Raw genomic sequence first — 26630 nt, 5'->3', positions numbered from 1 at the left:
TCACTAACCAGAGTACCAAAAGGTGGCCCAAAGCTAGGAAATTATAGCTTTGGGCTAGATCTCAAGGTGGGCCTTAAGATAGTACCACAGGGCGGGTGGGTGGGGGTCGGGGAAGAAGGGAAGCAAGGCAATGTATTCATAACCTAGGAAGTACTAAATAAGACAGACACAAAGAATCAAGGAGGGACAGCTGTACTAAAGTCTACCACAAAGAGTACTTATTCCAGGCTTTTGGTAACACTGACTGTGGTACTCTCAGAAGAATGTGCTGTGATCTGCAATGAATAAGAGAGGTTGGAGTCACTGGCAGAAGACACAGGTTCGAGAATTAAAGCCATTGCTCCTGAACCACATTCTGCTTCCTTTATGAAGAGCTAACCGAAATCTGCAAAGGGCTCAGATCCACTGTTACCAGAGAGCACCCTGGAAGTTGTCTTTGGAGTTGGTGACAGCAAATTGATAGCTCTTTCAATGAGAGTCAATTTTTCTTGTCTGTGCTCTTCTCTGCTTTAACAGTTTACACTTTATTCACTTTAGTGGGTTTCCTTCTATTAATAACTCCAAAGAATCCAACTATAGACACTAAATGGTTTAGGGCCACTTTCACACACCATTAAATTAGCAGATCAGTATTGTTAGTAAACAATTTGTTAGGAACTTCTTTTATTTACAGAATCAAGCAAATCATACTAGGAGACACTTCTTCATCAGTATTTTAGCAAGTCCTAGAAATAATAAACATGCCACACAGAACTTGAAGAAAAGGTACCAGTGTCTCCCTCAGCAAGAGTTTATTAAAAAGTTTAGCAATACAACCCGGGCTCATTTGTCTCCATTTCCTGCAAATATTTCTTCCTAAAATAATCACCATTAGGTGAGTGGCTTGTAAATCTATTCATTCAGTTCCCACTCCTCCGACTGGGTTGTAAGATAGACCTTTCTGGCTTCTGAAAATTTCTCTACCTTACTACACTCTCTAAATACAAGTTTTGTTTTGTTGTATTGTGTTTTAAGGCAGAGTATGAACATATAGTCTACGCTAGCTTCAAACTAACAGTAAACCTCATGCCGCCCAAATGCTGGGATTATGGCTGTGCACCCCTATACTAGGCTTGAATAGATTAAAAAAAAAAAACAATACATAGCTGGGTGTGGTGTTGCACATCTTTAATCCCAGCACTCAGGAGGCAGAGGCTGGTGAATCTCTGTGAGTTTGAGGCCAGCCTGTTATAAAGGGAGCCCAGGACAGCCAAGGCTGCACGGAGACACCCTGTCTCGAAAAACCAAACCCAAACAAAACAAACCAAAACAATAGAACAATGCAACTTGTCACCTATAAAGTGTGTATATCATCATATAGTTGAGAGAATTACATAAAATACCCAAAGCAAAACAGTGATTATGATTACTGGCCGCATAGCAAGTACCAGATGCTCATGAGTATTTTGAGGCAAAGGAATTGCATATTGAGTGTGCAATGCTTACTCAGGGATTAGGTTGCTAACTGACTCAACCTTATCTTCATGCATTACACCATGAATTCGTGGAGCAACACTATTGTGGAACACACTTACAGTTGTGCACATGTGATCAACAGTCACCCTGTCCTTATTCTAATGTAGTTGTTCCTGTCTGGCCACAGACTGCAAGAACCACATATGAACAGCAAGAATACTGATGCTGTTCGACTCTATAGGAGCCAGTGAATAACATACGGGCTGTGATCTAGAATTCTGAAATTAAATCCCTCCAGACCTAAATTCAGTGTTTAGGAGTGTGGTGGTTGTTGTCATTGTTTGTTTTAATCCTATACATGTGCAGTTGTTCTACTATCATTTGTTGGAAAGAAGATCTTTCCCATTTGCCAGTTCATTTATGGGCTGTCTATGCTGCTCTATTAGCTAACACTTCTGCTCTTTCTCATTTAGTTTCATAGTAGCTCATCAATTCAGATGGATATTGGTCCTACACTGTTTTATTCTGGGTCTTCACATTCCTATATGAACTTAAAAATAAACATGTTGACACAATGACAAGAATAATAACAACAAAAGAAAACTGGATCTCTGACACCCTCTCAGAAAATTTATCTAATTAGAATTGTAGCTAACATATCTATCAAGGTGTTTACTATTGAGACAAATTCCTTCCTCTAGCCTTAGTGAGGAAGTTATTTGAAATGGTATCTGAACAATACTAAGTTTTCCTAAGCCACTAACAGAATATTAAGGTCTCTTAAGGTCTCCTAAAATATCTTAGGGGAAGGGCACACGTTATCTGATGTTTGTGAAGGTCAAAGAACAAGTTGACACGATTGGTTCTCTTTTCCACCATGTAGATTCTTGGGCTCAACATCAGGTCATCAGGCTTGGGGGCTTTCATGCTGAGCCCATTTTAAAGACAATATCTTGCTATAAAGCCCACTCTTGCCTCCAGATCCCAATCTTCCTATCTTGATCTCACAAATTCTGGACTCACCGGCATGTGATGCTACGTATGGCATTACTCTAATTTCATTTGCTATTTTACTCATATAGATCTTACAAGTGTTTACTTAGCATTATACCTAGGTATTTCATATTTTACTGCTAATGTTAATGTGTTTTAAAAATTCAAGTTCGAGGAGTTCACTGCTAATACATGAAAGAGTAATTTGTCTTTATATCCTGCCACCTTGCATATTAGCTACAAGAACATCTTTCTATTGTTGCTGATTTCTACACACAATCTTGTCAGCCAGGAATGTATAATTTATCTTTGTCCTTCCCATCTGTGTAGTTTCTTTCATTTTCTCTATGACTAGCTAGGACTTCTAGTATGATATTGCATAGGAGAGGAAACCATAACTTGTCCCTGATCTTATTTGAAAACGTGTTCCTGACAATTAAATTTTAGTTGACGTTAGCTTGGAACTTGCATGTACATTCATTAAATGGACAGATCCATCTTTATTCTTAATTTTCAGAGGTTCTATCACAACTATTAGATTATGTTAACTCTTTTCTGTATCAACTGATGGAATCATATGACTTTTAGCCGTCTTTAGCTTGCTTTGATGAATTTGTTGCCTTACCCATGTTAAGCCAGTCTTGTATCTTTGAAAGTCAATCCCATTTGGTCATTATATATAATTCTTTCTATACATAGCTGCACTCAATTTGCTAATTTTCCTATGATTTTTGCATCTAATTTTTCTCTCATTATAATTTATTCAGATTACATTCTGATTATTATCGCCCCCCCACTTGCATCTTCTCGTTCCCACCCTCCTTTCCTCTTTCGTCCTATTCCTCTGCCCTAGACCTCTGACAGGAGCAGACCTCCTCCCCTGCCATATGACCACAGCCTATCAGGTCTCTTTGTCTATAGTTTGTTTTGTCTTAGGATATAAGACTCTCACAAAGTGAATTGGCAAATATTACACTCTGTCTTCTAAAGGACATGGTAAGGACTTAGTAGGGTTTCTTAAATGTTCATTAGATTTGGCATTGAAAAGATCTAAATCATCACCCAGTTGCTTTAATAAAACAGTTTGTTTTTCCTTATATACATTTTAGCTAATTCTCTATTTCAAATAATTGGTCCATTTCATCTAGGTTAAATTTCTGGGTAAAGGGTTATATATCATATTCCTTTAATTTTAGGAAACATAAGATCAATAATGATTTCTGGAATTATTAATGTTCTTTCCTATTTCTTAGTTAACTAGGATCAGTTTATTGAACTTTTAAAAGAACAAACTTGGGGGATTCCAAGATGGCGCATACCATTAAGCCACGTATCTGATCTACTCCGTGGAGACCAGAGACATAAGAGGAGCAACAGATTGCTGGACTTTGAGAACTGTAGGTGAGTGGGGCCCCAAAGGCCACAGACCAAACAGGAGGCCTACCCCCCTGGGTCAGGCAACATCCCGGAGGTGCTAAACGCACTCCCCAAACTCTGAAACGGAATCCACATGCAAACTGCAGCCTGTATATAAAGCACAGACTCGCTGTTTGGGGAGGGGCTTTTCCAGAGTCCCCAGCCAGAGGAGTCTCAGTGAAGAGGGTGAATCTGCCCTAGGATTCCTCCTTCCACACCACCCCAAACTGCAGAGGTCACCCGCCTAGGTGGACTGAAAACATAGGCGGCGGGACCCAACAGAGACAGTTATAGTGGGACTACAGCTCGCTGGCCATCCGGGGCCAAACTTGACACCAATCACAGCGGACTAAGCCTGCAAACAGTGGCAGTGAGAAATCAGCTTGAACTGCTTCCACAGACCTATCCGGAGACGTGGGTCTTGCCTAGAGCTATAGCTGAACTTATTAGCCCTGAGGGAAGACCTGGTTCCGCGGGCTTCCGCCAGAGCTCTGCAACCCTATTGTTCCTATCCAGCCGCAAGGCACTGGTCTTACGCTCCGCTCCCCGCTCCCCGAAAGAGAGAGCCCAACTGGAGATCCTGGCCGGAGCAAGGCAGGCACTCTCACATTATCGGGAGACGAGAAGTGGGTGGGTCGTGTTTGCAGAGTCTAATTGCTATCCTAGAGTGTGAAGGGACCAGCATAAACCGGCGGGAAGATTTGGTTCCGCGAGCAGCCGCCAGAGCGCTGCAGCGCCAGTCTTACTAACCGCCCAGCAGCAAGGCCCTGGCCCTGCACTCCCTGCTCCCCGAACGAGAGAGCCCAGCTGGGGATTCTGGCCCGAGCAAGGCAGGCACTCTCACTTTATCGGGAGACTAAAAGAGGGTCTTGCTTGCAGTGTCTAATTGCTGACCAAGAGCGACCTTGGTCCCTCCAGACATATAGTACTGGGAGAGGTTGGGCACTGCTACAGGGTATAGAGGCAGAGCTAAAAGACAGCTACACCCCCAGAAGATCTGATCTACCTGGGGTCTTGACTACAAATCCACAGGAGGGACAGGCAGCTGGGATCAACCTACTCAGCCAGAACGTTTGTGTGCGGACCTTATTCTAGGTCCCAAGACTGCTGATCTGAATTACGGCAGTAAAGTCCAAACAGATATCTTCTTTGGCTGGCTCAGCCTGGAGCCCAGGGGACAGAGGAAAATCCCCAGGAGTGAAACCGGATGACCTACCTGTTCCACAAAAATACCCCGTGATCCCCACAGGCAAGAGTACCTGACCTATAATCAGTCATCAATTAACCACTCTCAACCAGCGAAGGTCACTACAAAATACCTTCCAACATCAGAGCCATCAAAATGACAAGAGGACAGCTTAAGAATGCTATCAAAAACCAAAACAGTTTGGCATCTCCGGATCCCAATGTTCCCAATGAAAACAACCTAGAGAACCTAACAGCAATGGATGGGCAGGAAAATGACCTCAAGTCCTTAGTAAAGAAGATGATAATGGAAGAAACAAATAAAATCTGTAAACAAATGCAGGAGGAGGCAAACAAGAGGGCTGAAGAGTTAAAAGAGTCATATAAAGAGGCACTTGAAGAATTTCAGAAAAATATAAATAACTAGATGATGGAAATCATTAAAACAGTCCAAGACATGAAGATAAAAATGGAAGCTATGATGCAGGAACACACAGAAGAAAAACTCAATCAAGAGGCATCAAAGAAGAAAGCAAGCATCACAGAGGTGGCCTTATCTAACAGACTGCAAGAAATGGAAGAACGAATATTGGGACTTGAAGATACAATCGCAGAACTGGAAACAACCATTCAGGGAAATGCTAAATATGAAAAGTTCCTAACACAGACCATTCAAGAACTAAAAGACAACATGAAAAGACGAAACTTCAGGATAATAGGGATACAGGAGAGAGTGTACAGCCGACTTCACAGCCCAGAACACATCTTTAATCAAATACTGGAGGAAAATTTCCCCAATTTGAAGAAAGAGATGCATACGAGCATACAAGAGGCCTACAGATCACCAAATAGAATAGACCTGAAAAGAAAATCTTCCCGCCACATAATAATAACAACACAAAATATATAGAACAAGGAAAAAATATTGAAAGCGGCAAGAGAAAAAGGCCGAGTAACATACGAAGGAAAACCTATCAGAATTACTCCTGACTTCTCAGCAGAGACCATGAAAGCCAGAAGGGCCTGGACAGAGGTGCTGCAAACTCTAAGAGACGACAGATACCAGGCAAGACTACTATATCCAGCAAAATTATCAATAACCATTGATGAAGAAGACAAGATATTCCATGACAAAAACAAATTCAGACAGTACCTAGCCACAAATCCGGCTTTACAGAAGCTATTAGAAGGAAAACTCCACCCTAACTGGTCAAACTACAACCAAAACTACATAGGAAATAGGTAAATATACCATTGCAAAATCACAACCTCACAAAATCTCAACTGTTACAAATACCAAAAATGAAGGGACTTACCAATCACTGGTCATTAATATCTCTCAACATCAATGGTCTCAACTCTCCAATAAAAAGACACAGACTAACGGAGTGGATGCATAAACATGACCCAACATTCTTCTGCATTCAAGAAACACACCTCAACCACAAGGACAGACATTGCCTCAGAGTAAAAGGTTGGGGAAAAATATTCCAAGCAAATGGTCACAAGAAGCAAGCTGGGGTAGCCATTCTAATATCTAATAAAACAGACTTTCAACCAAAATTAATCAAACGAGATGAGGATGGTCACTTCGTACTCGTCAAAGGTAAAGTCAACCAAGAAGACATCACGATTTTGAACATCTATGCTCCGAATACAAGGGCTCCCACATTTGTAAAAGAGTTATTAACAAAGCTTGCCCCACTCATTGATACCCACGCATTAATAGTGTGAAACGTCAACACCCCTCTTTCACTCAAGGATAGGTCTTTGAATCAAAAAATGAGCCAGGAAATAACCTCATTAACCAATGTCATGAATCAAATGGATCTAACAGATATCTACAGAACTTTCCACCCAAATGCAAAGGATTATACCTTTTTCTCAGCACCCTATGGAACGTTCTCTAAAACTGATCACATAGTTGGTCATGAAGCAAACCTCAACAGACACAAGAAGATTGAAATAATACCTTGTATCTTATCAGATCACCATGGTCTAAGGATGGACTTCAACAACAACAGAAATAACAAAAAGCATTCTAACACGTGGAAACTAAACAACTTTCTACTTAATGACACATGGGTCACGGAAGAAATAAGGGAAGAAATAAAAGACTTGCTGAAATTCAATGAAAATGATGGAACAACATACCCAAATTTGTGGGACACATTGAAAGCAGTCCTAAGAAGAAAATTCATAGCACTAAGTGCCTTCAAAAAGAAAAAGGAATCATCCCATATAAACAACCTAACAACACATCTGGAAGCTCTAGAGAAAAAAGAAGCAGAAACACCCAAGAGGAGTAGATGCCTAGAAATAATCAAACTCAGGGCTGAAATCAATAAATTAGAAACAAAGAGAACACTCCAAAGAATCAACAAAACCAAGAGCTGGTTCTTTGAGAAAATTAACAAGATAGACAAACCGTTAGCCAATCTAACTAAAAGACAGAGAAACACTATCCAAATTAACAAAATCAGAAATGAAAACGGAGACATAACAATAGACACCGAAGAAATACAAAGAATCGTAAGAACCTACTTTAAAGGCATTTATGCCACAAAATTCGAAAATTTAAGGGAAATGGACAAATTTCTTGACCGATTCCATTTGCTGAGATTGAACCAAGTCCAGATAAACGAATTAAATAGCCCTATTTCACCTATAGAAATAGAAGCAACCATTGATAGTCTCCCAACCAAAAAAAGCCCAGGGCCAGATGGTTTCAGTGCAGAATTCTACCAGACGTTCAAAGAGGAGCTAATACCGATACTATTCAAGCTATTCCAAAAGATAGAAATGGACGGAATACTACCAAATTCCTTCTATGAGGCCACAGTCACATTGATACTTAAACCTCACAAAGATCCAACAAAAAAAGAGAATTTCAGACCAATTTCTCTTATGAACATTGATGCAAAAATACTCAACAAAATTCTCGCAAAGTGAATACAACAGCATATCAAAGACATCATTCACCATGACCAGGTAGGCTTCGTTCCAGGCATGCAGGGATGGTTTAACACATGGGAATCCATCAATGTAATCCACCATATAAACAAACTGAAAGAGAAAAACCACATGATCATCTCTTTAGATGCAGAAAACGCATTTGACAAAATCCAACACCCATTTACGTTCAAATTTCTGGAGAGATCGGGAATACAAGGCACTTATCTAAATATAATAAAGGCCATATACAGCAAACCAACAGCCAACATTAAATTAAATGGAGAGATACTCAAGGAAATCCCTCTAAAATCGGGAACCAGACAAGGCTGCCCTCTGTCCCCATATCTCTTCAATATAGTTCTTGAAGTTCTAGCCAAAGCCATAAGACAGCAAAAGGAGATCCAAATGGAAAAGGAAGAAGTCAAATTATCCCTATTTGCAGATGATATGATAGTGTATATAAGTGACCCGCAATATTCCACCAGAGAACTCCTGCAGCTGATAAACACCTTCAGCAAATTGGCAGGATACAAAATAAACTCAAAAAAGTCAGTAGCTTTCCTGTATACAAATGACAAACAGGCAGAGGAAGAAATTAGGAAAACTACTCCCTTCACAAAAGCCACAAACAATATAAAATATCTAGGAGTAACTCTAACCAAGCAAGTGAAGGACTTATTCGAAAACAACTTCAAACCTCTGAAGAAAGAGATTGAAGATGACATGAGAAGATGGAGGGATTTACCTTGTTCATGGATCGGGAGAATCAACATAGTAAAAATGGCCATCTTACCAAAAGCAATTTACAGATTCAACACAATCCCTATCAAAATACCTACAAAATACTTTTAAGATACTGAAAGATCAATTCTCAAATTCATATGGAGAAATAAAAAACCCAGAATAGCAAAAACAATCCCATACAACAAAAGATCCTCCGGAGGAATCTCCATACCTGATCTCAAGCTGTACTACAGAGCAACAGTAATTAAAACAGCATGATACTGGCAAAGCAATAGACTGGTGGATCAATGGAATCGAATCAAAGACCCAGAGATGAATCCACACACATTTGCTCACTTGATTTTTGACAAAGAAGCCAAATCTATTCAATGGAAAAAGGATAGCATCTTCAACAAATGGTGCTGGTCTAACTGGATGTCTACATGTAGAAAAATGCAATTAGACCCTTGTCACCATGTACAATACTCAAGTCCAAGTGGATTAAAGACCTCAACTTAAAACCAGAGACATTAATTCAGTTAGAGGAAAAAGTGGGGAAGAGCCTGGGACACATAGGCACAGAAAACAACTTCCTGAACAGTACACCAACAGCCCAGGCCTTAATGTCAACAATTAATAAATGGGACCTCATGAGGCTGAGAAGCTTCTGTAAGGCAGGAGACACTGTCAAGAGAACAAAGTGACGGCCTACAGAATGGGGAAAGATCTTCACCAACCCTTCATCTGACAAAGGTTTAATATCCAAAATATATAAAGAACTCAAGAAATTAAACACCATAAAACCAAACAACCCAATTGCGAAATGGGGCTTGGAACTAAACAGAGAATTCTCAACAGAGGAGTATCAAATGGCCAGGAAACACTTAGAGAAATGCTCGTCCTCATTAGTCATCAGAGAAATGCAAATCAAAACGACACTGAGATTCCATCTTACACCCATCAGAATGGCTAAGATCAAAAACTCAAATGACACCACATGTTGGCGAGGATGTGGAGAGAGAGGAACACTCCTTCATTGCTGGTGGGAATGCAAACTAGTACAACCACTTTGGAAAGCTATCTGGCACTTTCTCAGAAAAATGGGAATAGGGCTTCCTCAAGACCCAGCTATCCCACTCCTTGGAATATACCCAGAAAATGCCCTACCACACAACAGGGACATATGCTCAATCATGTTCATAGCTGCTCTATACATAATAGCCAGAACATGGAAACAGCCTAAGTGTCTCTCAGTAGAAGAATGGACTAAGAAACTGTGGTACATTTACACGATGGAATACTACTCAGCTATTAAAAACAAGGAATTCCCGAAATTTGTGGACAAATGGATTGATCTAGAAATTATCATAATGAGTGAGTTCACCCAGAAGCAAAAAGAGACAAATGGTATATACTCACTTATATCAAAACACTAGTCCAAGGGATACGTACCATGAAAATCTTTACTTACCAAGAAAGTGGGTCGGAGGAGAAGACATCCTATTGAGACTTTAGGCGAGAGTAGCATGGAAGAATGGGGAAATAGTAGGACCCACAGGGTCCTGGAAACCTACAAGAAGAACTTTATGACAGGCAGATCTGGGTCCGGGGGTCCTCCTCAACCTAAGGCACCAGCCAAGGAGAATATAGGCAGTAAGCTTCGAACCCCTACCAAGACCTAGCCAACGAACATGATATTCTCCACTGTTGAGTGGAGAGTGAGATCTGACACTCACACGAACTCTGGTGCCCCTTTTCTGACCATGTCCCCCGGATGGGGAGGCCTGGTGGCACTCAGAGGAAGGATAGCAAGTTACCAAGAAGAGACTTGATATTCTAAGAGCATATATAGGGGGAGGAGGTCTCCCTCAGTCACAGACATAGGGGAGGGGAGAAGGGGAGAAGTGGGAGGGAGGGAAGAATGGGAGGAAACAGGGGAAGGGCTAACAATCGAGATGTAATATGAATAAATTAATAAAAAAAAACTAACTGAAATAAAAATTGCACAGACTTAAAGGTCAAGTGACAGGCAAAGTACCACTTGCTAACATAATCTCACAGGACACATACAAAAAGAGTTAGCTATGTAAAAATACTATAGTCAAAGGGAAGATGGTCAGCTTGGTTTATGAGAATTAAGAGGAAAGGAAAGAAAATAGAAAGGAGAAAGTGTGAGGCAAAGACAACGTAAGAGGGGAGAACACTTTGGTGCCCGATTTCATCTTTGAGTTACGTGTATGCTGAGGGTTTCTGCAGACATGTAATGTGAAAGGCAAATACTCCCACAAAAACTTCTGTTTCCTCTCATCACTGCAAGACTTCCTCTATCAACCTATAGTTTGAATCAAATCATTACTGAGTGTGAAGAACACAAAGAACATGTGAAATAGTCATTTTCTCAGGGGAAAAACAGTGTGAGGGAGAAACAGAGACAAGTTACTATACATAAGTAAGGTGTTAGAATATATGATAAAATGGTCTCTAAAATGAAAAGACAGTAGAAAAGAAGTCCAGTTCCATCAGGATAGGTTAAAAGTTTGTACAACCCATAGTGAGAACATTTAAATGTCGGCTTTGACACTAAAACAATGGAAACTTTCAGGAATATGTCTTCATGTTCTTATTTGTTTTTCGTTGCTTTTAATCTGATATTTTCTATAATGCGATTTATCCCACAGGGCCTTTCCACAATTAAACGAGACAACAATGAATAAAGACCACTCAAATTTTTGAATTGAAAAAAAAAATAAAATAAAATAACAAACTTTTAGTTTCTTTGCATTTCTCTGATTTTTTGTTTTTTGTTTTTGTTTTTGTTTTTTGTTGTTGTTGTTGTTTTGGGTTTTTTTTTTTTTTTGCTCTATTTTGAGTATTTTTATTTGTTTTAGATTTCATTTCTTTAAAGTTTCTTAAAGATATAATTTAGATTTTAACTTATTAACTTCTTAGGCCTTAATGCATATCTTCAATGCCCTAGATTTATAAGCACTATCTTTTAATCAGCTCACAAGTTTAGTCAACTGTGTTTTCATTGTTTTTTTGGTTCAAAATATTTTTCAGTATCATAACTTTGATTCATGTATCACTTAGAAATAATGTGCTGAATCTCCAGGTATTGGGAGCTTGTCCATCTGTTCCCATCATTAACTTCTAGTTTAATTATTTTATGGCCTGTGAGTACAGTGTATTTGTTACTGTGTTAACTGTCATGTCTTTTATGACTGAGAATATTATCTGTCTTAGTGAATATGTTCTGGGCAAATTTAGCATGTGTAAGTTTTCTTGATGGCTGAAGTACTTTGCACCAATGAAGTCCAGAACTGATGTTACTGTTCAGTTCATTTATGTCCTTCCTGATTTTCTGTTCCTCGATCTGACATTTGCTGGCACTGTAGGGCTGACATGGACCACTAACACAAAGAAGTCCGTCTACTGCTCATTGCTGGGTTTCTTGCCTCACACACAGGATAGTTTATTGTTGGTCACTTATGAATTAAGGATGTTAAGTGTCCTTTGTTCTTCTTGCCTTTACCTATGGTAGTAGTCCTTGTCCCCTAGGAATGTTAACTAGAATTGCAATGCTTGCTTTCTCCACTTCTCTAATGTACAACTGCATGCTAAACAGATCTCCTATGGGAAGTACAGACTTGAGTGTATTCCTTTAATCTACTCTGCAATCTTTATATATTTAGTTTCCTGAGATTTAGGCTGACTGTTGATAATTATTTGCATATTAGTACATTTTTCTACTGTTTTATATTTTTCTGGTTTTACACATATTTTCTGCCTTTCCTAGTACTGAGTTTTATATAATCCCATTTTCTTTTCTCTTACCATGCCAATTATACTTTACTGTAATACTTTCTACAGAATTGCCCTTGATTTGACAACATGCATTTATAATTAATCTAAGTAGACTTGAAATCAGATAATACCACCTCATTGGTGGTATAAAAACTTCATTACAAATTATTCCCCAAATATTCATCCTGTCATTTGTACCATTGTTGTCATCTATTTTTACTTATACATGGGTTATAAATACTCTATTTTTAATATAGTTTATTAATTTATTCATATTACATCTCAATGATTATCCCATCCCTTGTATCCTCCCATTCCTCCCTCCCTCCCATTTTCCCCTTACTCCTCTCCCCTATGACTGTGACTGAGGAGGACCTCCTCCCCCTGTATATGCTCATAGGGTATCAAGTCTCTTCTTGGTAACCTGCTATCCTTCCTCTGAGTGCCACCAGGTCTCCCCCTCCAGGGGACGTGGTCAAATATGGGGCACCAGAGTTCGTGTGAAAGTCAGACCCCACTCTTTAGTTACTATATTTTTATCTGCTAGGTCAATTAAAATATTTTATTTTGTCCCCATTTATTCTTTAATGTTTTTAATTGAAATAGAATTATATTACTTTCCCGTCCCTTTCCTCCCTCCCTCCCAACAACTCTCTTTAAACCCCTTCCACATCTCAAGTTGATACTCTTTTTCTTTATTATTATTGTTACATATGTATGTACACAAATACATGTGAGCATATGTACAATAAACCAGGAATAGCTGCCGTATCTATGGTTCAGAGACCAAGGGGTAAAAAGATTGTAAGAGCCAGAAAACAGGGAGTCTGCTGTGAAACAGTCTCACCTAGAAATGGCTGCATAAACAAGACCAGAGCAACAGCCCTATCAACATACATGTTAACATGGAAGGGGAAATTTCTTGCAGGGCCTTACTCCCAGAAAGAGAACTACAGGCAAGTAGTGACTGCAGGGAGAAAGAGAGTTAGCCTATGTAGGTAGTCTTGATTTTATCAGATCTTGAGTATTAGGCTCTCCAAATCCCTAATTACATTATCCACTTCAAATTCTAAGCCAATTGTCTGGCCTATGATTCTAACTATTTGATGAGTCTAGGAAGAACCCTTGGCCTTCAGTATGGTTGGTGTTTTCCTTATTAGGATGAGCATGATAGCTTCTGATCAACTTACACTCTAACAAAGAGTCTCTATAGTCTTGATTTCTGTCTATCCTCTTCATTGTTTTCACATTTCTTCTTTGTGTGGAGTTACTCTTTCTTTTCTAATGTCTTAACGTAAATGTTTATTTTTTACCTCCTGGGATCTCTTTCCTAAGAAGAGGCAGAAAGTTAGTACTTCCTGAAAGTACCATGTCCATTGCATCCTACAAATTTTGATTCAGCATCTTTTCTTTATATTATAATCCAACGTGTGCTTAACTTATTTCTTCTTAGAGTCAGAAATCCATTCCAATCCTACCGTTTATAAATTTCTGCCATATTTGCATTTCTAGAACCTGGCATAGGTAACCAAATTAGTTTCGCTTTCTTTAGTGTGGAGCCAACAAACCTTTATGCTCTCTTAACTGCATCTTTTGCCTTTTCTTCCATGAGTTCTCAGAACAATGCTCCTGGAATAGAAGGTTTGGTAGACGTAGAAAAGTTCCTACCTGTAGTGCTCAGCATGGAAGCTGCTCATCCTAAAATGCTGCTAGTGAGGTAGAACAGAATTTTAAATTTAATTTAATCCTTACTTGCTTAAAATTAACCAGTTAACTAGTTAAATTAAAATTAACTGGTTCTATGTATATATTGACAACCACACCAGACAGGGTATCCCTTTACAGAAAGATTGTCACCGTTCTGGGGGATAGTAAGTGATATTCACAGTCTAAGTCAATGCTACAATGTATAGTTTTGTCTAATAGCCCACAGTATCCTAACATGAGAGGAAAATAAACATGTTTCTATTATCATAATAAATAAAAAATTGAACTGTTCAGAGACAGTGCAAGTCATGCCCTAAGAATCTCCATAAAGTCAGTAAAAGCAGCTTGCTTGAGAAAGAGAAACCATGCACTAGAAAACTAAACTTCAGGAAAAAAGAAGAAATTATTCTAGGAAACTCTTTAACAGCAAGGACTGTGTTTACCTCAGTTTTGTCTTAGCCATAGTTCACTGCAGCGTGCTCATAACCCAAAATCACTTCGTATATTTGTTGAAAAAAAAAAAAGAATAAGTGATAAAGATCAGAAGAGTAAGATACAAGTTCAGCCTCAGAATCTAAGCACACCAAAGGTCACAGCGTGAATGGGCATGGGGTGGATGACAGTTTAAGAGGCAAATTTTGATGCTCAAGTTTTTAGTTCATATCCTTTCTTAACTTTTTAAAAAGTAAAGCTAGGGAGAAAAAGGCCTATGACAAGAATTGTCAAACTTTTTGGCTCAAAAAAGGTTTTTAATTCTTAACTATTTTAAAGCTTAAAATTTGTTAGCTAACAGGTAATGTCCTTATCTGCAGGACTAAAATCTTAATTAGGCAACATGAGATGTAACAGGAGATCAGAGTGCTGCCCAAGCCTGGCAGTCTGAGGCAGCGTAGAGAACTGACTCTATGAGCTCGTCTTCTGACCACTGCACACCGCCCACCCCATCATAAAGAATAGACTAAACAAGCTGTTAACCCAGAACTTTATAAGCACAGAGTCCACTTGCTATCACTATGTACAATCACATGTGTGAAGCTTCTGAAAGAAACAACTCCGAAAATTACTCTTACTCATAAAAAACTGAGAACTCAAAGGGGGAGGTAGCGTGTTGATATCATTCTGAAAAGACAAGAAGAGCCTGTGGACCTCCCCAGAAGGACGGTGACCATCCCAGAGTTGCCACCTCTGTTCTAGACTGGATAGCAAAGGAGACCAGTGCTGAGATCAGCGTGCCTGACCTCATTAGCACAGCAAAGCAAAGCAAACAAACAAAACACACCACACAAAAGGAAAAGCGTGGTTTATAAGCCATACAAGTCATTCTAAGAACATTATAAAATGGTATCTTACATTTTACTTTTAATATTGTTCATTGCCGTGGTCCTTTTTAAAAAATAATAGATGTAAACTTAAACTTCAAGGTTTTCCCTGGTGAAGTTTCTGACTACATGAGTAGGACACTGAATGTCACTAGAAATGGAGCCCTCATTAGGCTTCATAAAGGTAGTGAAGTGCCTGACACAGTGTCTGACACAGTACATTCTATGTGCCAAATAAATGCCTTTATAGTCATTCATTTTACAAATTTATGTTAGCCCCCCATAAATACCTTAAAAAGAACAGAAATGTATACACTATTATAAAAAATTATTGCCAGGAATAGTGATTGACATCTGAAACTTCTACACTTGTGAGCCTGAGGAAAGACTGCCACAATTTTAACACCAAGGTGACTGGCAAGGAACTAAAATGTTAGCAGCCTTGAGTCATGGGATATTTATTATTTCACTCTGACTGGGGTTGTAGTAGAAGTCAGCTGGACTACTCCTAGGGCTTGCTGTCTTGACATAGCATGAGTTCTTGGGCAGCCTGAGCTAAACTATCAGGAATTCATTATGTGTAGCTTATGGATTTTGAAATGAAATAGAATATAATGAAGAGAAATTAAATTTGCTACTATATAGCTAATTGTATTGATTTTTACTTAGTTCACTTATCTTTAAGGTAACAGAATTATTTCAAAGGTAACATAATTTGATCACTGAAGCAACTAAAGAAGCTTTACTGAAAATGGTCAGAAATCTTCAGACCACTTAAGGAGCTAGGAGACTCTTTTCTTGGAAATAACTTAAATCTTCCTTGTCAGCTCAAGAAAAACAAAATCTACTACAGAACTCTAAAAAGATTCAATAGCAGTAGATTAAAATGAGCTACTATCTCCCCATTTTTTTAGATTTTTATTTTCTTAAATATGCTTAACTGTGTGTGGGTACATGCACGTGTGAATGTAGGTGCCTACAGAGTCCAGAAGAGGGAGTGAAAAGTAAGAAAGGGCAGTGGGAAGGAGTGAAGAAAAAAAAAATCTCCTAATTAAGGCCTTCTGTGCTATGGTGGTTTGAATAAAAATGTTCCCCATAGGCTCATAGGGAGTGGCAGTATTAGGAGGTGTGGCCTTGTTGGAGGAGGTGTGTCTGTCCCTAGGGAGTGGGTTCTGAGGTCTCATAAGCTTGAGCCAGACCTAGTGGCTTATTTTTCATCCTACTGTCTACCAATCCAGATGTAGAACTCTCAGCTGCCTCTATAACACCATATCTACCTGAATGCTGCCATACTTTCCACCATGCTGACAATGGACTAAACTTCTAAACCATATGCTAGACCCAGTTAAATGTTTTCCTATATAAAAGTTGCTGTGGTCATGGCGTCTCTTCACAACAAAGGAAACCCTACCTAAGACATGTGAATACATTGTGTACACTCTCACTGTTAAGGTGCCTGGTTATCTCTGTTTACATGTAAAAAGTAACTAAAAGAATAACAATTACTACAGTACCAAACGTGAATGGTTACCCTGGAGCACGCACTGGTGCATGAGCTAGGGCTTCACCTGTGCAAAATCTAAGTGTCCTGAATTTGTGTCTCATAGGCAATGGGAAGGTGGGCCTAATTTATGCACAGCAATAGACCCAAGTACAGGAAGTCTAGTGCGTCCAGACAGTTCCTTACCTGACCGATAGCGTTCATCGCGAGACCCTGAGGATCTTCGACGGTGGTATCGAGAAGCTGAGGAAGGAGTGACAGGGGCCCGTCGCTCCTGAGGCAAAGCTTGGTCCACTCCTGGGTGTAAGGTAAAACAGCAGAGTAAGGGTGAGGCTGTTCTCAGTCACTAAGCTAAAAAGACTTAGTTACAATAAATATTCACTCATTATGTTCCTGTCACCTGTTAGACCAAATAGTAGTAAGACGCCTATGGGGGAGGTCACACTTGGCAGATCAACAGGAAGGTGAGATGCAAGGCTGAGCCCTAGAGAAGGTCTTCCATTCGTGGACAGGCTATAGGTAAGTGTTCTTTCTTGTCATAGTGTCCTCCAAAGCACGCAAGAACCATGAAACCCAAGACATAGGATCAGGATTATCACTATCATCATCATCATCATCATCATCAGTAGTAGTAGTGTGAACAAGAAAGAACATAAAAGCCCCGAGAAACTTTAAAATCATAACTATCTTTAAAATCAACTCCATAGCTATTTGTATGTAAAGTTGGTAACTGGGAAGTTATCCATATGTAGCGTCAGCTTTCCGCTTCTGTCATTGCCACTTACTAACTCTCTAAAAACTTGTTTCATTTAATGCTAAGTAGATGAACAAGTTGTACCTGAGAACAGCTTTTATATGAATTACAAAAATGTTATCTTAGTCAGATTCAAGACAAAAGCTGACTCCCATATCTGCCAATCAAACTATGAATTAGACTGACATAAAACAGCACCAAGGAAGACAATGTAGATGAAACTTAGTAGTATGGGACAGAGTCCTTCTCTACAGTTCAGACATAAAGAAATTGCTGTCACTGCACACTAATGGCAGTTGCTGCTTCTTTAGAGAAGACCAATGTTAAGTGAAGAAATCAGACATAAAACCTGAGCTACTGACTTGAGTAACAGCACTTACAAGAGCCCATTTCAGTATTCCTTATATGTCAAACTTCTGAGGCCAAACAGTTCTGCATCAGGCTGACATTCGCATTTGGACGTAGAGCCCTGACTCTTGGATAGTATGTAGGCTTCGCTCCACTCACCTTAGTTCCTACTACTTACGTGATCAAGATTATGTTGAGATGACGAAAAAAAAAAAGTCATCCAAATGTAATTAATATATTCCCATCTTACTTGCTCTTTAATAATCCTGAGTTTAACATTTACACCTTTCTATTCATTGTCATGTTTTCAATGTTTCTATTTGTTGATACTTTCAAAATATTCTAACTAAAAAGCAATATAAAAGCAAACCCTTCACATACTTTTCCTCCCATGGTCAAACACTCACAACCTAGCAATCATTTTTCAGTTCATTTTGTTTGTTTTCACTGAAGCATACTTGGAGTCCCTTCTGTGTTGCCATTTATTCCTTTCATGCTGGACTTGCTTTGGGTTTGCATTATTTAGGTTACTAGTTCCTTGAGTCCATCCATACCTTTCTTCTCCTAATCTTTTATTTATTTATTTATTTATTTATTTATTTATTTATTTTTGAGACAGGGTTTCTCTGTGTAGCCTTGGCTGTCCTAGACTCAATTTGTAGACCAGGCTGGCCTTGAACTCACAGTGATCCACCAGCCTCTGCCTCCCAAGTGCTGGGATTAAAGGCGTGCGCCACCACGCCCGGCCCTTCTCCTAATCTTTTAAAGAAGTATCTCAAGTAGCTTCTTTAAAAAAAAAAAAAAAAAAAAAAAAAAAAAAAAAAAGATAAAAGATATAACATACGGAGGCCCTTGGGTTGTCTCTCTAGTAGAGCAGGTGTAGGTCCTGATATCCTAAAACGCTAGGAGAAAATTCTACTTTGTGTCTTTCATTTTCATTATTTCCTAAAAGTTCAGCATTATGATGTTACACTCTTTTTAAAAAATAACATTTTTATTGATTCTCTGGGAAATTCACACCATCCCAATCACACTCGCTTCCCAGCCCTCCCCCATCCAAAAAATAATAAAAATAAGAATAAAAAAATAGAAAAAGAGTAACAAGTCCACTGTGTTATTTATACTCACTGGAACATAGTCAAACTCTCAATGGCCTGCCCCTTAAATAGAACTGAGTATTTCCCCTCCCGCACCCCAGCCAGAAGACATCAATTGTGAAGAGCTACAATTCAGACCATGCTAGAATCTTTACAGTGTCTCTTTTGTGACAACTTTTATAATTTACTCTTTATTTTCACGTGAGGAGCTGAAAGCCAGTTCTCTTCTTCTGGCAGAATATTAACAGCTCTCTTACAGATAAATCTGATTGCCACGACAAGAGACCTCGGGTGTCCTGCGCCTTGGAAAAATGCCTCACTCAGCGGCTGATAGTGTTTTCAGGACAGTGTAGGTGCACTGCCATAGTGCCTTTGACCGCAGAAGTTGCCCAATATGCCCAAGCCTGGATCCTGGTTAGCTTTAATTCCTCAGAGACTATACATGTCCACTTAGCATTGGGATGTACTGGTTTCCACTTTGTCAAGTGACTCCTTTACTTGTCGTTGTTGCCCACACTCTCTTGTACACACTGACTGGCATTTTGGAACAATTGAAGGAGCAGCAAAGGTAAACATACATGTCCAAGTTGCCAGGTTCACCAACAATAAATCTCAGTACTACTAATACTCTCTCAGTACTATTAACGCTATTTTCCTGACTAGTTCATGAATATAAGTCTCCTCAGAACTACATTCACACTTGACCTCTTCTTGGGATCCATAGTGTAAGAATCAAGACAACTGCCTGGTTTCTTGATGAACCTTCTATGAATATCATCAGTGAGGTAATGTGTGCACTTGCTTTCATGGATTGGTAAGGTGATTTACTACAGATATCTCAAAAGAGAAATTAATACAACCAGGCAGAAGAGCTCTAACACGTTGCCAGTAACAAAACACACTTAGCACTTGTGGGGCAGAAGCAAGTGGATCACTGTGAGTTCGAGGCCAGCCTGGTCTACAAAGCAGGTCTAGGACACTCAAGGCTACACAGGGAAACCCTGTCTCAAAATAACAACAACAACAACAAGTATTTGAATCACTATTCCATTAATCATATTTTATCTAACTTTGTTCCAACCAAGATTTGAAACGGTATATTCAAACAGAAAAAAAAAAAAAAAAATCAACAATTGAGTATTTAACTCTCTATAGAACTGAACCTGTCACCATAAAGTCACTTGCATACTCATTGTCTTTCCTCAACACAAGACAACTGACCAAACCTTGCTGCTGAAGCAACACAAATACAAATAATTAGCAAAGCAGTTAACAGTTCAGTGTTCACCACTGGGGAGACCTCACACTCAATAAATGTTTAGTTAAGGGAACCATGATTGAAGACCTACTCTCAAAAAGCCACACAGAAAACAGTGTTCTCCAACAGGAAGTGTACTGAGAGTTACACTGGAAGGCATAGCGGGACATAAAGGATGACAGTCCGCATCAGTCAGGAGGATGAAACCATCAATACTCATTCATGAGTAAACAAGCATCAACAATGAAGCCCTTTGCCTACAGTATTTATGAGGCAACTACATCTAAGCCATGTGCCAAGCACCAAGTCAGCTCCAGGACCCACAAGCATGATGGATGAGGCAGATAAGCATAGGTAATAATTGAGCAACCTTGGATCCCACTTGCCTGAGACTCTTAACATACGACTTTTCTAACAACATAGCTGGCAACCTACATCTCTGGTTTAAACGTACTATGCACACACACCCTCTCCTAACAGCGTAACTAGCAACTTAGGGACCCCTTCTTTTTGGAGCTATATTAATATCCATCTCTGAACAATGGATAAATGTCTCTTCTCATCAGACCTGGACAGGGTCTATTCAAATGCATTTCCAGGACATTTGGTAGGGAAGGTAGGAGTCTGACCTGGCCTCAACTGTCTTTGTGTACCTACAGAGTAAAACCAACTCTGTAACTGTTGGGGAGAACTCCCTATTTACCATCTTATATGACTATGTATAATGATGTGGTAGGATTCAAATTAAATGTTGTCAGGCATGGTGGCATAGTACTTTAATCCCAGCACGCAGGAGGCAGAGGTAGGTGGATTTCTGTGCGTTCAAGACAAGCCTTATTTACACATAGTAAATTCCAGTCCAGTGAGGGTTACATATTAAGACCCTGTCTGTCTATCTGCCAGCCTGTCCTCCCAACAGATGCATTATGAGAAGGGACATACACAGTGAGCAATGACTTATATAATCCATTTTGTTGATCAAAACAGAAAACCATCCAGTACCCCACTAGTAAGCAAACTCTTCCTTTTCTTAAACTCCATAAAAGAAGCACCCCTCCCACAAAAACAAACAAACAAACAAACAAACTGGGCTCTTAAACAATTCCTTACTCTCTCACAGTATTTCTTTTCTATGTGTATTAGCCCTTTGCTTTTGAATAGTTTCTCACTACTCTGCAGTCTTTGTGGGCTTTTACTTCATCCTTGAATCTAAGACCAAGAACTTCAATATTCCAGCCCAAATGCCCTGGTTCCTGTGACCTTGGGCAAGTTCCTTAACATTTCCAAGGCCTGGCTTTCCATCTGTATTTGAAAACATTTCAAAGCACTGGCTTAAGGACTTGATTAAAACTAGGAGATAAGTTGTGATTTCTGCCATTTTATTGATGAGGTAATACAGACACAGAAGTGAAACTTAAAACACTGCACCATTCTTGTATTTAAGCTTTCTCTTTGTTCAGATTTGCCTTTGTGTTTGTGCTAGGGGCCTCTCCCAGTTGCTCATATATACATCTCTTCAAAGCACAAAGCATTCTGGAAAACTCACTTTCTGGCTCCAATGACCACAAAAGAAACTACCAAACTCATTCATCTAAACAGAAGACACTTCTACTGTTGTCCACTGTCCTCTGCTTTTGAATCTTCCAAGTCAAACAGAAACTGATTCTTATCAAGTTTTGCCTTGCCTCACTAATTTCACATCTTTAAATGTTTCACCTACCCACCAGATTTGGAAATCTGAAGAAAGTGAGAAAAAGCAGGACAATTAATTACTTGTCAATTACTTAGGACTTGTCACTAAAGGATTATGAAACAAAATTTCCATTGTAGTACTTGTGCTTAACCAACCCAACTACTTCAGATGAGTAAACACTGCAGTGTCTTTCATGTCTTTCAGACAGACCCTGACACCACAACAATCCCCATGTTAACCCTAAGAATAAGGCACAGGTGGCCCACTCATTTGGCTCTATAACTTGAGGCTCAATAGGTTAGAGGCAATAAGGCAGGACATTATAAGCCTTGAGTTACTCAAGAGAAGATACTGGGGGTAGGGGGGATTTCTAACTGGAGAATTTCTCTTATTTTAAGACTGTCCAAACTGTTTCTGAATCAAGTCCCATTGTCTTCTGGAGCACACAGCAGTCCCCTAATTTTTACATTAAGTGTAATTAAGAAATTATCCAGAAAGTAAAAAGTACTTGATGTATGATTATGTGTGTATCATACATACATACATGATGTATGATTAGGCATTTTCTACATTTGCTCTGCACTAACATAGATGAGGACACCACAAAACAGAAAATTGAAACTTCATTCTGAGTACCTTAGTATCATACAAACCTAATTCTTATGTTACTATCACTGCGGCTTCCATGCCATATGTCACTAACAAAGCACAGCACAGCACCACACATTTGTTTTGTAAACATCTTCATAGTCCAGTGTGTTGACAGGGAACTCATGAACCAACCAGCAAAGTATGAATGATGTGAAGCATACATACGGCAGCGTAACGTTTGCATTAAACTGCTGTCCTGCTTTGTTTGTTTGTTTGTTTGCTTAGAATTGAACTTAGTGCCTCAAAAACTGGAGGCAGGGCCTGGGGAGACTTGGGATAGTTTTGGCTGTTCATGGCTCCAGTTTGAGACACTCCTACCTAGAGAGGACTGCTCGAAGGAAGGCTTCGGGGCTCTGGTTCCTGCTGAGGTTCTGGGTTCTGGTTACTCCAGGTTCCAGCAGAAGAAATCCTGATTACGCTGGGAGACCCGTTCCTTGGAACTGATATCCTTATGGTTTTGTTATTCTTTAATCCTCTTTTCCTATTGTTTTGGTTAGTCGAGTTATAAGGGTCGTACGCTCGATTAATAAGTTTGTAATAAAATATATTGGTTAAGAAAACTGAACCTACAAGTTTTATCTATAAAATGCTTTTGCTAGGAAGTGTAGTGGTTTGAATGAGCATGGTCCCTACAAGTTTATTTTTTTCAATCATTAGTCAACAGAGACATAACCCAGAACATGCACTGTTAGGAAGTGTGACCGTGTTGGAGGAGCTGTGTCAGCAGGAGTGGGCTTTAAGGTTTCAAAATCCCGTGTCAGGCTCCTCCTTCCCCTCTTCCCTCCTCTCTCTGCAGATCAGGATGTAAAGCTCTCAGCTACTGCGCCAGCACTGTGCCTGTCTGCTTCCTGTAATGGTGATCCTGGCTAACTCTGTAACACAGGAACCAAGTCCTCTCTCCCACATCACAGGAGAGCCAGAGAGTACTCATGTCTGTGGAAAAGTAGGAGGACAAAGCAGAAAACACAACTCAAAATCTCCACATCCTACATTCAGGGCTTTAAAATCACATTTCCATCAGATACTCTGAAATGCAATTCACTTCTGTCACACACTCGTCAATCCTCTGTTTATTTCAACAAGATCATGGTAAATGTGAACAAAGTCACTGGGAGGACAAATATAAGCAAAGCCGGGAGAAGGGTTACATGTCCACTTCTAAACATTGAAGTTCATTTCAATATTCTTATACGATTTGCTTGTTTGCTCAGGATCAAGCCTAGGGCCTGTCCTATAACGGAAAGCACCCTACCGTTGAGCAGTAAGCCATAGCCTATTGCTAGCACACAATACTATAACATTGCATCCTACCAGAGGGATAACCTGGAATATGCACCTATAAACCCAGTTTACTAGCACATATGCACGTTTTAAATGTTCTTATTCTACTAAAGAGTATATAAAGTCACCTGCTTCTTGAATTTCCTAAGTGCAAAAATGTGGTCCAAAGTAAATCTGAACTTTCATAGGACCCCGACCTTGTAACCATCTACTCTAAGATTGCTTTGGTCTTTCTACTTAAGAAACCTACCATTTTGATCCTTGGTGACAGGAACAAGAGATCATGTAGTTTTCAAAGTCCCCCTTTAGCACATCTCAGGGATCAAGATTTAATTACTCATTCTTGCCTTGGCATCTGGCTTTAAGGCAAACAGTGCAACAACTTTAAGGGGGGTAAAAACAAAACAAACAAAAAACCCTCATCAATGGACATGCATCCTTCCTTCTTAAGGAACATTCTAAGTTAACAGGAAATGTGCAATGGGCCTTGACTGAGAGACAGTCACCATCCATGCTCACAAGTTCTGAGCTTAAGGAGCCAGGTAACATTCTCATGGGGGACCGAACCCCCAGCTCCTTCAGTGCTAGCCCTATACTTGGAGAAAGACTGCCAAAACAGTCCTTTGCCCAGGGGCTGGACTCTCTCAGGGATGCAGGGCTCACCGAATCGAAAGTAAAACAGAGGCCGGTTCCCCGCTGCACTGGCTGCCCGCTCCCGGGCCGCAGCTTCTCGGATGTCGCACACCCCGATGTGGGCAGGGCGGAAAGGTCTCCTCGGCACGCCTTCACCGGGCTGCAGTCTACACCGAACCACGGCAGCTCCATTCGCTGCTGTAACAAGTTGAAAAAAAACTAATTAATTCAGACTTTAGTTTTTTTTTAATTTGTTACAGCGCTGAGCAGAGCTGCCGACCCCATGCAAAAAACAGCACACAGACCATCAAAGGCTCCGCTAGGTGCAGATGCCCTCCGCCTCCAGCCGGTCTTGGACCAATGAAGGCTACAGAAATATCCCAGGGAAGGCAGTAACTGCCCTTGCTTCAGTTTTGTTTGGTGTGGCAAACAAATCAACATCCAACAGCTTCGTCAAAGACCCCAATTAACCAAGCAGCCTTCCTCAATGGCAGGGCAGACACCCACAGACATCAGTGACCTGACCTCCAACAACCACATCGGAGGAAGCTAAGGTAAAGAAAATCTCCTCCAGCACTTGCCCTTAAGTCTTTACCAGCCTATTTACTTTTCCACCTTCCAAATAAAACCATGCTTCTTCCCTTCACAAGCCAGACCACAGGAAACCAACCCCTCAGCTAACACACGTCAACTTCCTTAACTCACACGAAAAGCAATAAGCAAAACCAAACTTGTAGAACTACAAGCACAGCAGACTCTTGATATCAAGCTCAGCAACCACAGAGCTCTTTTTTGCCGTGTCACCTCGGTTACACTGGGGGTTCATAGCCTGGAGAATAGAAATGAGGTATGTACACATGCACTTTTTAAAGCTTTTTAGGTTTTGTTTCATCCACAGAAACTGCAGTTGCAGCTTTCAGCTTTAACACATGGTGTTACTGGCCTTTTCCCCCTTTTGCTCACATTAACTTTGAGCAATTCCTAAAGCGTAGGAATTACTCATGGTTACTCTCTATATGAAGGGAGCTATACGGGAAATACACTGTGGAATGCCAAAATAGTTTCATTTTCTTTTTCTTAAAATCTATACAATCTAGCGCAAGCACAGAACGTCTCCAAAGCCATACACATAACAATGGTGGCAGGAAGTGTGCCTTGTACTTTGCAAGTATCAGTAATGCATATTTTACTGGCCCCTGTAAAAACACCAACCCTTTACAATCATACTCTCCCAGTCAGGCTATCACAGTATTTTCTAGTTGTCTCAAATCTTCTATTAATTTAGACCAAAATCAATAGGAAATAATTAACTCACCAAGTCAAAAATCATGTTTAAACCACAAATGCTCCTATCTTTATGATTAAACTGTTTTAAAGAAATCAATGTGTAATTGAGCTCTATCTACAGATGAAATATCTATTAAATTGTATTAGGAAAGTTGATAGAAAAGTCACATATGTTTTCAATTTTCAAAACATCTATGAGTAATTATTTTAAAAGTTAGTTGTGGAGAGCAGGGGTGTCAAACGTGCATTCCTTAGGCACATTCCAGAGTGAGAGAAATGACTGCTTCAAATGCGGCTATTAACTCTTAAAACTAGACAATTTGTACTATTCAAGGTTTACATACTTGGAGGCTGGGGAAGGTAGGCGCCAATTAATTTTGACCTCTTCTTTTCATATCCCTTTTGTGTAATGTCACCTGTAAGAGAAGGGAAAAAAAGAAAGCATTCAGGATAGTTTCCATGGATAGAGTTGGTCATTTAATGGAGTATTTCAAAATATAATAACATTTGTAACTATCTATTATTTGCTTTATAACTAGATATTTATAACAAAAACACTGTATATCATTT

General features: G+C 39.7%; 1 protein-coding gene across 2 annotated transcripts in view; it reads right to left on the bottom strand.

Moving 5' to 3' along the window:
- Dip2c (disco interacting protein 2 homolog C) overlaps positions 1-26630 on the bottom strand; it is a 402377-nt gene that overhangs the window by 160078 nt on the left and 215669 nt on the right. The window contains exons 2-4 of one of the 2 annotated variants that reach the window (XM_051151462.1): positions 26405-26476; positions 24804-24971; positions 17245-17355 (exon numbers count right to left, since the gene is read on the bottom strand). In XM_051151462.1, the coding sequence (XP_051007419.1) occupies positions 17245-17355; positions 24804-24971; positions 26405-26476 (351 nt within the window). The remainder of the gene's footprint in view (positions 1-17244; positions 17356-24803; positions 24972-26404; positions 26477-26630) is intronic. The other variant, XM_051151461.1, reaches the window with a different exon arrangement.

This window comes from Acomys russatus, chromosome 9 (genome assembly GCF_903995435.1).
Source record: "Acomys russatus chromosome 9, mAcoRus1.1, whole genome shotgun sequence".
Lineage (NCBI taxonomy): Eukaryota > Metazoa > Chordata > Mammalia > Rodentia > Muridae > Acomys > Acomys russatus.
Note: the sequence above shows the minus strand (reverse complement) of the source record. Positions and strands in the feature narration are given on the sequence as shown.